General features: G+C 45.1%; 1 protein-coding gene across 14 annotated transcripts in view; it reads left to right on the forward strand.

The window, feature by feature from the left end:
* LOC140731261 (dynamin-1) overlaps nt 1–14,165 on the forward strand; it is a 239,995-nt gene that overhangs the window by 144,978 nt on the left and 80,852 nt on the right. Inside the window, exon 16 of one of the 14 annotated variants that reach the window (XM_073052829.1) lies at nt 5,490–5,757. The exons of 12 other annotated variants lie outside the window; for them this stretch is intronic. In XM_073052829.1, the coding sequence (XP_072908930.1) occupies nt 5,490–5,546 (57 nt within the window). In that variant the 3' untranslated portion in view covers nt 5,547–5,757. Of the gene's footprint in view, nt 1–5,489; nt 5,758–14,165 lie in introns of those variants that run through there. One more of the 14 variants, XM_073052830.1, reaches the window with a different exon arrangement.

The raw sequence follows: 14,165 nt of genomic DNA on the forward strand, positions 1-14,165 counted from the left end.
TCAATCGTCACTTTATAAGTACGTAATAAATTGGCCACGTAGTGAAGGTTAGTATTGAATTTGCAAAGTTAGTGCAGCAGTTGTTTTGCTATTATACCCTGCAGTGAGTTTGCCTCTTCCTTAGTGAATAGCTTTAAGCTCCTAGAAAAGCCCAGGCAGTGAGGCAGAGATTAGAAGGAAGGACAATGGTGGGAATCAGAGCAGTATTGTCAAACCAGCATATCCAGCCAGAGTTGCCAGACAGTTCAGCCAGTGACCGTGGGCCAAACGCACCCCAATCCTCTCATGTATTCAGGTTCCCTGCACTGTGAATGATGTTCCTGTAGCAGAGAGTGAGAGAGAGAGAGGGAGAGGGAGAGGGAGGGAGAGAGAGAGAGAGAGAGAGAGAGAGAGAGAGATTCACCACATCAATAACGATGAAAAGGACATTTACTTTTGCTTATGCCATTGATTAAAATATAATCTGCTAGAACTCTACCCCCCCCCCCCCCCCCAACCTGATGGGATAACTATTGATTTCTCCTTCCGGTGAACAGATTTCCCTCCCACTTCCTCTATTCCCCACTCTGACCTTTCACTTCTTCTCACTTGTCTATTACTACTCCCGGGTCCCCTCCTCCTTCCCTTTCTCCCTTCGTCCGCTCTCGTCTCCTGTCAGATTCTTTCTGCCTCAGCCCTTAACCTTTCCCCACCCACCTGGCTTCACATGTCACTTTCCAGCCAGCCTCTTTCCCCTCCCCCCTCCCCACCTTTATATTCAGGCATCTCCCCCCTTCCTTCTCAGTCCGGAAGAGATGGCTCAGGCTGAGTCATCGGCTGTTTACTCTTTTCCATAGATGCTGCCTGACCTGCTGAGTTCCTCCAGCATTTTGTGTGTGTTGCTTTGCATTTCCAGCATCTGTAGATTTTCTTATGTTCGTGAATTACTACCCCTTCAATGGCTTTTTGGTTGCAACCCACCCTTGATGCCCCTGGATTATCTTCAGAAGACATCATTTCTCAGTCTAAATATCAAATGAAGCCTATGGATATCTCTTGCTCCACCTACTGGTTACCAATAACATTGTTGAACTATGTACACATATTTTAACAATTATCTCATTGACAGAATGCCACATTTCATCTAGTTGGGAGGTTCAGTCCTGGTTGCCAGGCGCCTGATGTGATTTCGCGAGGACATACTCTCCTTCACCCCGGTCTTCATCTCACTTTTCCGCATTCCACTCCATCTCTTGACCTTCCTCTCCGTTACAGAGGAAGATTGATGACTCTTTCCAGAGTCAAAATCAAAGTCAAATTTATTATCCAACTATGTATATGTTATCACATACTGCTTTGAGATGCGTTTTTCTTGCAAGCATTTACAGGAATACAATAGAATTATGAAAGACTATACATAAACAAGGACTGTCCAAAACAACCCATGTGTGAAAGAAGACAAGTTGAGCAAATTTAAAAAAATACTGAGAACATGAGTTGTAAAGTGAGTTCTTGAAAGTGTGCCAGTAGGTTGTGGAAACAGTTCAGAGTTGTGCTGAGTGAAGTTAGCTATGCTGGTTCACGAGCGTTTAATTTGTTCCTGAGCTAGTGGTGTGGGGCCTAAGGCCTCCTGCCTGATGGTAATAGTGAAAATACACAAATCCAGGGACTCCCACAGATGCACATTGATTACATTAGCTGCCACCCTGCTTCCTGCAATACTTCCCTTCATTCTAAATGATCCTTCATCTCTCTTAAGATGCCAGTTTCCATAATTTTCCTTAACTCTGGATTTCTCTTTACCAAAGCCCATGACTGCCCACATTTCCCACTTTTCTCTGTAGATTAGGCTGCACTCGTCCAGGCCAGTGGACTTTAAGCCTCTGCACTCCTGGTTTGTGCCTGGAGATGGTGAAAAGGCTTCAGAGTGTCTGGAAGTGAATCACATACAGCAGAGTAACAGCCTCTGACCTGATCTTATAGCCACAGTCAGTAATGTGGCTGGTCCACTCATGTTTCTGGTCACTGGTGGCCCCGAGGAGTTAGTGTTGCTGTGTTTGGCAGTGGTAAAACCATTGAATTTTAAAGATGAGTGGTTACACTGTTATTGGAGATGGTCATTGCCTGAAACTTCAGTGACGTGAATGTCACTTGTGTCTATTAGGTCAATGTCTGAATTTTGTAATTGGCTATATAATATATTGAGATGCTCATAGCTTACCTAAGCTCTGGATTAGAGAGCATGTGTCTTGAGGGTAGGTTGAGGGAGTTAGGGCTTTTCTGTTTGGGGCAAAGGAGGATGAGAGGTGACTTGACAGAGCTGCACAAGATGATGAGAGGCATAGATCAAGTGGATGGCCAGAGAATTTTTTTTGCCCCAGTATGGAAATTACTAATACAAGGGGTTAGGGCAGTAGCCTACCCCATCCCAATGTCCTGATAGAAAGAAAGGTCTACCCCAATATATCTATGATTTTTGGAATTCCTCCTCCAGTTTGTGGGTGAAACTCCTAATGTCTCAGTAGTGCGCCCATGATATCCTCCCTCATCGTTGCCCTGCATAGTCAGATCATGTGAAGTCAGTCATGAAGATTTTACTGACAGCAAAGCAAACAGCAGCCCCAGCCCTGATTTGACAGAATCGTTGGCTCCTGCTGTGTAGAAACAGACCATTCAACCCAACTTTCATGCCAAACATTGGGCATCCGTCCCTACCAAAACCATCTCCCAGCTCCTGGTCCAAAGCCCTCTTTGCCTAAGTAATTCAGGAGCTCGTTTGGACATTTAAATACTGTTCACAAGCCCGCCTTCAAACCCCTCTGAGGTAGTGTGTTCCAGGTATTTATCACTCTTTGGGTGAAAGTCCCTTACATATCCTCCAATTTGCCTCATCTTATCCTAAACATATGTCCTCTGGTTTTATCTGCCTCTTCTATAGGAAAGGTTTCCTGTAGTCTACTCTTTTGTAACCTTACCTTGATTATATCCCCTCGTTACCTCTTTGCCTCCAAAGAGAACGAACCTAGCCTATCCATCCCCTTCTCATAACTGAAACACTTCATCCAAACTAACATCCTGAAATTTCAGTGGTGTGACTGTCATTTATGTCTGTCAGGTCAATGTCTGAATTTTTGTAACTGGCTATAAAATATTTTGGGATGCTTGTAGCTTACATGAGCTCTGGATTGGAGAGCATGTCTCTTGAGGATAGATCGAGGGAGTTAGGTCTTTTCTGTTTGGGGCGCAGCATCATTGCATCTACTGTGGTGACCAGAACTGCATTTGGTACTCCAGCCAAAGTCTGAACAGAGTTTAATAAAGTTCTGTATTCTGTGCATAGACTGAAGGCTTTAATCACATATGCATTCTGCCGTGATATTTACAAAGATCGATCTCATTTGTCCTCAATTCTCTCTCCACACCCCACCATGCATGGTGTATGTCTCAGCCTCTTAAAACTGTGCTCCCAAAGCATCACATCACATCTATCTGCACTAAATTCCATTTGCCAGGGTAGATGCGGAAATGACTTCTCCAAAAAAGTCATGGCTATAGCTCCTTCGTGAAATGACTCCTAACAATCTGTTACAGAGCAGTGGAAACTCATGCCAACATTCAAAGTACATTTATTTCGAAGTATGAGTACAATATACCACCTTCAGATTTGTCTGCTTAAGGCAGCCACAAAACAACTGTTAAAAGAAGACAGTCAAACACCCAGTGTGCAGGAAAAAAGCGAATTGTGCAAACAATAAAAGTAAGCAAATAACATTCAGAACTGAAGTTCACGAAAGTGAGACCACAGCCGTGAAGCCAGTCACAGCCAATCCAGGAGCCCGTCAGTTGTGGGCCACAGCCTCAGTTCAACACAGAGATGAGTAAGCCTTGCCGAGCGGCAAGCTGAACACGGGCCATAACTCCACCTCATCTGTTCTTCCTCACTAGATGTCATTTGGTTGCACGGTAAGTTGAGGAGTTCCCCTGGAGACCCAGCCAGTGTTTACTTCTCAACCGAGGTCACCAAAGAGTAATCAGAAAATGGCCAGTTGTTTGTGCCGTCCACCAATGTTTTCTACATTCACAACAGTAACTGCACATCTGAAGTATCTCAAAATCTGTTTGGAACTTCCTGAGCTCAAGAAAGGTGCTATAGGAATGTCTGCCCCTTCTCCCTTTTCTTTGTTTCTTTCTTAAAATTAGTACCTGTCTGGAAGTTCGACAGGTTGAGGTGCAATCCACCTTATTCACATCTCCTTGATATGAGTTTGTGTATCTTTAACAACTTGAATGTTTGATCGATAGAGACTATTAATACATCACCCGCCAGTTAATCCTGTTAAATGTACGGTAGTCAAAGTAAATTTATCATTAAAGTACGTATATGTCACAATATACAACCCTGATATTTATTTTCTTGTAGTTATTCACAGTAGACCATAGAAATGCAACAGAATCAATGAAAAACTACACACAGACTAAAACTGGCAAACAATCAATGTGCTAAAGAAGACAAACTGTGCAATTACAAACAAAAATACTAAAAGTATGAGAGCATCCATAGTTTTATCCACAAGTTCAGTTTTGAGGAGAGGTGAAGTTCTCCACGCTGGTTCAGGAGCCCGATGGGTGAAGGGTAAGAGCTGTTCCCGAGCCTATTAGTGTGGGACGTCAGGCTCCTGTACCTTCTTGATGGCAGAAGTGAGAAGATAACATGGCCTGGGTGGTGGGGATCCTTGATGGTTTTGCTTCCTTGGGGCAGTGCTCCTTGTAGATGTGCTCAATGCTGGGGAGGGCTTTTCCTGTGATGGACTGTGCTGTACGTATCTACTAAGTCGCCTGCCTTCAATAAAGGATGTTATTGGTGATTCTTCCTCTGATATTTGCCAAAGGGCTTTTATCCCAAAATTTCACTGAGTGTGAAATATAGGCTCATTTGAGGCTGCCTACTAACACAAAAACCACCCCAATGTGCAAATGTGTTTTCCAGCATTGCTGCAGTTAGATGTGTGGGGATGGGTTGGGAGGGATGATAGGTGGGTGGAGGGAGTGCTTTACGCAGCATCTTGGTAGGACCTCCAGGTATGGTAAAAAAAAGTCGGGAATCTGAAACACTGGCAGTTGGCTGCCACAACACTGCAGCACAGCTTCAGGGCCAAGAAATAAAATCGGCCAGATTGTGCCAAGCGCATTTCCACCTGGAGCTAGTATCTGATGTTTTTGCTGTTGGAGGATCTGTTTTCTAATGAAGAGAATGCAGTGCGAGTTGTGTGATGGAATATTGCTGTGCTTTTGTATGTGTGTGTGCAGTTTGTGTGTTTTCCTTCGTGGTTTTGTACAATGACAATACAGTGCGTAGGTTTGTGTGTGCCCGCACGTGTGTATGGCAGATTGCATGTGGGGGGGGGGCATGTGAGAGTTAGTGTGCATCTGTGGGTGTATGAGTAAGTGTGTTGACATTTGTCCATGTAGGTGTTGGCATGTAAAAGTTTGTGTGTGTATTGGAAATATAGGCCCAGGACATGCTGTCTTCTTATTACTACCATCAGAGAAGAGGTACAGAAGCCTGAAGGACATACACTCAACGTCTTAGGAACAGCTACACCTCCCTGTCCGCCATCTGATTTCTGAATGGACAATAACCAACTCATCAACACATTACCTCACTAATTTTGCTCCTTTTGAACTATTATTGAATTTATTTTTAGTATATATCTTATTGTAATTTATAGTCTTTTTATGTACTGCAATATACTGTTGCTATAAACCAATAAATGTTATGACATACGTATGTCAGTGATATTGAACTTGATTCTGAAGTGTGTGTGTGTGTGTGTTTGGGTGGATGGGGGTGTACACTCCTGTAAATGACATCATCCTGTTCATTGTCCACCTCCTCAGGCAAAACCTTAAAGCAAAGAAATATTCTTAACAATCTTTGCACATTTAGAGTTGCAGTATCCCAGAATCTACAAGATTTTGATTACTCTAGGAAATCTCCAGGACCAAACTGCAGGAGAAAAGAAAAGAGTTTTATTTTTAGAAATCCAAATTTGCAATCAATGTTTACTGTTATAGAAATTATAGGGCATGGATGAAAGGCCATTTGACTGACAGATAAACAAGAAAAAATCTGCAGGATGCTGGAAATCCCAACAACACACACAACATGCTGCCTACCCTGCTGAGTTCCTCCAGCATTTTGTGTGTGTTGACTGACAGACAATATTCTGTTTGCTGATTGTTGTTTGAAGATAGGCTATGATGATGTTCGACGTGTTGGGTGACCAGTGGTGACCATGGCAACGGAGGTGGTGAAGGGAACAGGTATTGTGACAAAGCCTCTCTGAATAGGACCAACCCTGGGTGGCAGGCTTGAGTTTTGTTCACCTTTTCCTTTGGAAGCTGCATGAATCCTATTGTTTACAGGACCCACAGCTCTCTGTGCAGATGCCATTCTGAAATAGCCACTCCAGGACACTAAAAACTAGCTCAACTTTTCTAAGCTTGTCTCTGAATTGCAAAGTTATGAGTTCAAATCCTACTCTGTGTTTTACAATTGTGGAATGATTAAGCTCTGTTGGACTGTTAACATTTCCTCTGCTGTTCAGCTTAAATGATCTTCCAAATGTTAACTGGGATGACAACATTGATCTAACTTTTTTCGCAGGCATATTTTAAAAATTAATTTTGTAAAATGAACACTTGCCACACTTAAGGTTAGGACCGAGGTGGAAGGTGAGGGTGTGTGGAGTTTTACGAGCAGGCTCCCCCATTTTGAATTCCAGTGCTTTTAATGGATCCAGTGTCAATTTCATTCCCTTTAACCCTGTCTCTGAAATGACTTCACCTGTACTATGCATTTTGAGTAGACAGTCACTAGAGATAGTCTGCCAGAGCACTACCCGAGTGATGCACCATCAATAACTCTCTCTCAGAGTGTAAAGGCGAGATCTCGGCCTTTTATTGACTGGAAGAAGGAACAAGCAGTGGGTGTGACCACCATACTACATCCTGGAGACAGAGAGGCTGGGCTCAGACCTCAATCGCCTTTATTACAGGGGTCTGAGGGAGGAGCCACAGGAGCAGTCAGCTGGGGCGTGTCAGACAGGTATATGTAGTTCACCACACTGAGCCTCTTTGGAGAGCATCTGCCTGAGCCCCAGGAATGAGGCTGTCCCCCTTCTCTGTAGAGGGACTGTCTGGAAAATGCCGAAGTTCCATCCACTCAACTTCATCCTCCCTCCACATCTGCTCACAATGGTGTGGGAATCAATGTAGGGGAAATAACTTGCATCCAGATGGCATTCTGTTAGTGAGAAGTGAGTCAATTTTAATAGACTTCATGTTGTGAACTACATATACCTGTCTGGACACGCCCCAGGATGACTGCTCCTGTGGCTTCCTCCCACAGACCCCTGTATAAAGGTGATGGAGGTCTGAGCCCGGGCCTCTCTGGTCTCCAGGATGTAGTATGGTGGTCACTCACTGCTTGGTTCCTTCTTCCAGTCAAGAAAAGCCGATATCTCGCCTTTACGTCTCAGAGTGAGTTATTGATGGTTGCATCACTTCACACACACAGATACACAGGCATCACGATCTTCACTCCTCAGTTATGTTGTACATTTGGCTCGACAGACTTTTGTGGTGCATTTAAAAGTGATTTGATGCTCAATAGGCGAAGGGAGAATGGCTGATTGTGGAGCTTGTGTCTGAGAAGCTGCTCTTTAGACATCCAGTGTGTGTCCATGGTTTATATACGTCACAGAGAAGCATAAAATCCACAAGAAGTTTCTGCATCTGCAGTTTTTAAGTAAATTAAACCTTTGTTTTGTACGATTTTATTAGACCACTTCATATCAGTTTTGGCCCTAAAGTCACAAAATAAGGTCCCACTTAATACAGTGGAATCATTCTGGGTTGGTTCTCGTTCTCTCTCTCTCTCTCTCTCTCTTCTCTCTCTCTCTCTCTCTCTCTTCTCTCTCTCTCATCCTCTCTCTCTCGTCTCTCACCTCTCTCTCCCCCTCTCCCTCTCTCTCTTTTCTCTCTCCCTCTTCCTCTCCCTCTCCCTCTCTCTCTCTCTCTCTCTCTCTCTCCCTCTCTCCCTCTCTCTCTCTCTCTCTCTCTCTCTCTCTCTCCTCTCCTCTCTCTCTCTCTCCCTCTCCCTCTCCCTCTCCCTCTCCCTCTCCCTCTCTCCCTCTCCCTCTCTCCCTCTCCCTCTCCCTCTCCTCCCTCTCCCTCTCCCTCCCTCTCTCTCTCCCCCTCTCCCTCTCCCCTCTTTCTCTCTCCTCTCTCCCTCTCCCTCTCTCTCCTCTCTCTCTCTCTCTCTCTCCCTCATCTCCCTCTCTCCCCTCTCCCTCCTCCCTCTCTCCTCTCTCTCCTCTCTCTCTTCTCTCTCTCTCTCTCTCTCTCTCTCTCTCTCTCTCTCTCTCTCTCTCTCTCTCTCTCTCTCTCTCTCATCTCTCTCTCTCTAAAATCAGACACCAGTACAAATGTGTTAGAAATTATAATCTCAGTACTTAGTAACCCTGCTTCACAATAGGGCATACTGTGTGGTTTAAGAGTACCAGATGATGGCAATTGGAGGGTTAATGAAAAAGAATGTGCTTTCTTGTCTATAATTGTAGTCTTTAGCATGTCCGTTGTTTGCCTCATTCTGTTGATCTATGAAATAGTTCTCCATCTGCAGGAAGTCACCACTGAGCCAGTAATGGATCCAGATGTTGTTGGGCCCACATGGTTCTGTGTTAACATCAGCAGGGAGACTCAATCAGGGACTGAGTCACAAGCACTGTGGCGGAGACTGGGTATTGCACTGTTTTCTCAAAGGGTCTCTCTCTCACACACACACACACACACACACACACACACACACACACACACACACACACACACACACACACACACACACACACACACACACACACACACACACACACACACACACACACACACACACACACACACACACTATTCACCACCTCCATTTCTCTCCCCAAACACATAGAGTGAGAACCAGACTGAAATTTAGAGGAAGAGACCAATTTTTATTTTGTTAAAGGAAAGGAGGAAGAAGCGAAATGGAAGAAGCTAAGAGACCTAAACATAATAACAGAGAATAAATAGAAACAGGATAGAGACAGACGAGGAATGATGGAGACAGGGAATGAGAAAGAGAAATTCTGGGAAGTTGGAACGTAACACCAGCTCTGTGGCTTGACTCCCATTATAGAAACCGCCTGTTTATTTTAACTTTGAACCGGCAAAAGGTAATTAGGCAGCTTCTATAATGGACTTCTGACCACAATGCCCGCTTGATTCTTGGGTAATCAATTGCAAGTTGCCTTCAAAGTGTTGTTAAATGCAGGAGTATCTCGATGAGAGAGAGAGAGAGAGAGTGCATGTGTGTGTGTGAGAGTGAGTGTGAGAGTGTGTGTGTGTGAGTGAGTGAGTGTGTGAGAGAGTGAGTTGTGTGTGTGTGAGAACTATTTGGAATCTGAAGCTAGAAGCGGATTCTGACTTTCTGTGATTAGCTGAAGCAACGTCAAACAGCTTCCCCTTCATCCCACCCCCACTTTCTTCTCTGCTTTCCAGACACATGCCCCTCATTATTTCTCTTTCCTCTGCACACACAGTCTGCAGTTGCCAACCCTCCAGCTTTGTCTTGGAGACCCCTGGAATGAAACATTAATCTTACAGGCATCACTTGGAGCTGACTTTCTTTCATACTCCCACTCGCTGATTCTTAAATATCTAGGAAAAGGGAGTGGGGAGGAGGCAAGGAAAGCCAGTGTAAATGGTGTGGAAGGTCAGAGGTGGAGGGGCGGGAGTAATGAAATCCTTAGGAACATGCCCAGTTCTCAGTAAGTTCCTAGAAAAACTTGCGAACATTATCACTGCACAATACTCGTCGATCAGCCTCCTTCCTTGCCAATATCTGTCTCCTCTTCAGTTAAGTAACTGGAGTCCTTTAATAAATCAAACATGAAACTGTTGTGAAAGAAAATAACTACAATATTTGGTTTACTCTGACTTCTTGCGAAGGGCAACATTGGGTAATATAATGACCTCTCTCATCACAGAAAGAATCAGCTGATGTCCAACACCCACATAACTACCTTCAAATCCTCAGTTTCTGGTCTCCTTCCAGAATAGGTGACGATCATCTGCCCACTCAGGCTGGCGTGCCATTATCTCCGTGAAGTCGAAGAAAACACTGAACAATTTCCACAGGCGGCTGTGGAGGCCAAGTCTTTATGTATCTTTAAGGAAGAGTTTGATAGATTCTTGATTGGCCAGGGCATGAAGGGATATGGGAGCAAGGCAGGATATTGGGGCTGAGGAGAGTAATGGATCAGCCATGATGAAATGGTGGAGCAGACTTAATGGGCCAAAGGGCCTAATTCTGCTCCAATTTCTTACGATCTTTTTAAACAAAAATCTCCTTTGATGCTCACCAAGCCCGCCAACACTACATCGCCACCATAACTGAGGGACTTCTGTTCATGCATCTGTGCTGACATCAGCTAATTCAACGTGGAAACTAGAGTCCAACCTATGATTTTGCTGAGGCGAGTACTCAGAAGATTGGATGTGCAATAGTATGGAGCCAAAGAGGGGGGTGAGGGGAGACATAGTCATTAAAATAAAAGAACACATTGGAGTTGTTTTCCACTGACATTTACCAGCCTTGTCATTTGTGGTTAGGCTGTCGAGTTAACTTTGTGCACTAACAGTGACTCAACATTTGTCACAATGCATTGGCAGTTCGAAAAACACATGTGTAAAGGATTTGGTTAAAAAATAAACCCTGTCACCTGAGAACCACGTGGGACCTCTCTCTGAACGTTCCCTCTTGATCTCTTTCCTTCCAAATCTACTGTTCCTTGACACACTAGCTTCATGGCATCCATCAGCCCACTGGCTTCTCTGCCAGCTGATTGGCTGAGCCTGCAGTTCAGCTCTCGTCTGGTTGCATAGACTAAGACTATTGGTCCCTCTCTTTGCACAACATTGTCTCCTTGTAAGCCTCTTGGCCCTATTGTGCATTGCAGATGGACACAGTATATTTTATTAGTTGTGGTGATACTACTTTATGTGTTGTGTGTGAGTTATATGTATTGTATTCTGCACCTTGGTCTGGAGGAACATTGTTTTGTTTGGCAGTATATATGTGTATGGTTGAATGACAATAAATTTGACCTTGAACTTGAACACCGATTGCCTCTGGGTACACCTGGTGCCCAAAGATTCCAGCTGCAGCTAAACTACCTGAGACTGGGCCAGAAGGTAGCCTGCACAGAGAGAACATATTCTCTCCATCCTAGTTGGGAAAGTTCCCCACCAAATGGGATTTCTCTGGAGTCTCATCTCTAACCCTGATATTTTGTGCAGGCTCCATTTCCATCCCTCCACATGTGTTTTTCACTTGGGCCCCAAGCTCTTCAGTGCCACCCCAAACCTCTCTCCTGTAAGATAACCTTGAATCTGACCTCTCTCACCAATGTTCTGTCTTAATGCCACCTCACCTCCTTCTTCTGTAAGTCAGTCTTCAACCTGACCTCTCTCACCAATGTTCCATCCTATTGCCACCTCACCTAGTACGGTACCACATTTTGTCTTGATAGTTGCATCTTTTATTGTATTAAAGATGATACATAAGCGTTTGTCGTTTTGTGTGTGATTCTTCGGCATGACAGTGGGTTTGCCCGTGTGGGGGAGGGGGGCAACCTGGTAGCATAGCAACTAGTTAACACCTTACAGCACCAGCGGTTGGAAGGTCAGGGTTCAAATACCCACCACAGTCTGTAAGGAGTTTGCATGTTCTCCCTGTGACTGTGTGGGTTTCTTCTGGCGCTCTGGTTTCCTCCCACATTCCAAAAGTCGTAGGGGTTAGAGTTGGTAAGTTGTGGACATGCTATGATGGTACAAGAAGCTTGCTGAAACTTGTGGGTCATCTCCAGCACATCTTCGTGCTGTGTTATTGATGCAATGGCACATTTCACTGTTTGTTTTGATACACATATGACAAATAATGCTAACCTTTATCTTGTAAAGCACCTGGCTGGTTAAAACAAAAGCAATACAGTAAAACTCCCGAGACACTAACCAGGAGAGAGAGCCCCTGCTGTTGTTTCCTGTCCCAGTTGAGTTCAGACCAAACTGTGGTCCATCAGGGCAGAGACCAGAATGGAAGCAGTGGACCTAGAAGTACACCAGCCGGTAATTTAGAAAGGAAGAATAAACCTGTGTCTGCTTAGCAGCGCTCATAAATTTCCCAAATGCCGTGCACCCATTGAGATTTGCGGAAAGGTGGTTGCAGTTATATTTTAGGAAGTAGAGCAGACAATGTGTTCACAGCATGCCACCTCACATAATAAAGCCTGCGTCATCTGTTCAAGCGAGGGGGAGTGAGCTTCCCTGCTCATCTCTGAAGCAGTACCTTGCAACGTGGAAGCAGGCCTTCCGGCCTGCAGAGGTAAAGCCTTTCTGCAAGCATGTGTTTAATTTCATTTAGAAATGCTGTACAGTGACAGGCCCTCCTGGCCCAACAAGCACACGTCACCCAGTTGTACCCATGTGACTAATTAATCTAGTAACCTTGGGTCTTTGGACTGTGGGAGGAAACCAGAGCACCCAGAGGAAACCCCACAGTCACAGGGAGAATGTGCAACCTCCTTACAGACAGTGGTGGCAATTGAACCCAAGCCGCTTGCACTGTAATGGAATTACGCTAACTGCTACCGTGCCCTCTCACTTCATTAGCTCAAGATCAATTTGGGATGTCTCAAGGTCATGAAAGTCTCTCTTTTTCTCTCTGTGCCTCTACTTTTCTCTCTCACACCACCCTCTATCTCTCTGACTCCTCTAACTCTCTGACTCACCTTTATCTCTCTGAACTATCTCTGCCCTACCTGCCCCCTTCCTTCTTTCTGGCATTATGCTGAGGCCTCTGCATCCTTTTTGGTCTGTGCCCACTAACACGAATTCCACATAAACATCAGCTTCCTCTTGATTCTTCCACACTTGCTAACGAGAACATTACAGCACACTAGAGGCTGTTCAGCCCACAATGTTGTGCTGACCTTTTAACCTACCCTGAGATGAATCCAGCCTTCCCTCCACATAGCTCTCCATTTTTCTTTCATCCATGTGCCAATCTCAGAGTCGCTTAAATGTCCCTAATGAATCACCTCCCCTGGCAGCTCATTCCATGCGCCCACCACGCTCTGTGTTTTAAAAAAACTCACCCCGACATACCACGTGTTGCTGTTCCTCTCTGCTCTGTGGCGCACTGGGCAGCAACCATACTGTTTCTTTAGCACTTGTCTGTTTTCTTATGAGGCCGAGTTGCTGGCTGGACGCCAAACCCAGCGCAAATGGAAGGCATGCACGGAGCCAGCGGAATTCGAACCCAGGACCACTTAGCTCGAAGCCTGGTGCGGATGGCACTGCACCACCACCCGGCTGACATCTCCCCCACCCCCCCCATACTTTCCTCTAATGACCTTAAAGTATGCCCCCTTGTATTAGCAATTTTCCGCCCTGGGGTAAAAAGTCTTTGGCTGCCCACTCAATCTTATCATCCTGTTGTCACCTCTCATCCTCCTTCTCTCCAAGGAGAAAAACCCTAGCTCGCTCAGACTTTCGTCATAAGAAATGCTCACCAATCCTAAGATAATAAGGTCCACATCGTCTTCAACAAGTTCTACAGTCTACAGTGGAGCGACCAATTGACCAGCCAGTCTGTGGTAATCAATCAGCACGGATGTGGGAGGATCTGGAGGAAACCCGCACAGTCACAGGGACAGGGTCAAACTCCACACCGAGAGACCTGCAGGTCAGAATTGAAGCCAGGTCACTAGGGCTGTGAGCAGCAGCTCCACCAGCTCTTCCATGTCTGCTGCATGGCTACCTGATAATCTCACCTTACAAAGATGCACTTGCTAGGAAAGACATCAGTACTATTGAAAGAGTGCAGAAAAAATTACTAGCTTGGTGCTGGGACTTGAGGACCCGAGTTGTAGGGAAAGGTTGTATAAGTTAGGGCTTTATTCACCAGAGCATAGGAAAATGAAGGGAGTATACAAAATTATGAGGGATATGGATAGGGTACGTACAAACAGGTGCTTTCCACTGAGCTTGACTAGACTTAGAGGCTGGTGAGGGTGTGAAACGAGCCGCCAGTG

Source organism: Hemitrygon akajei, chromosome 7, assembly GCF_048418815.1.
Source record: "Hemitrygon akajei chromosome 7, sHemAka1.3, whole genome shotgun sequence".
Classification (NCBI taxonomy): Eukaryota; Metazoa; Chordata; class Chondrichthyes; order Myliobatiformes; family Dasyatidae; genus Hemitrygon; species Hemitrygon akajei.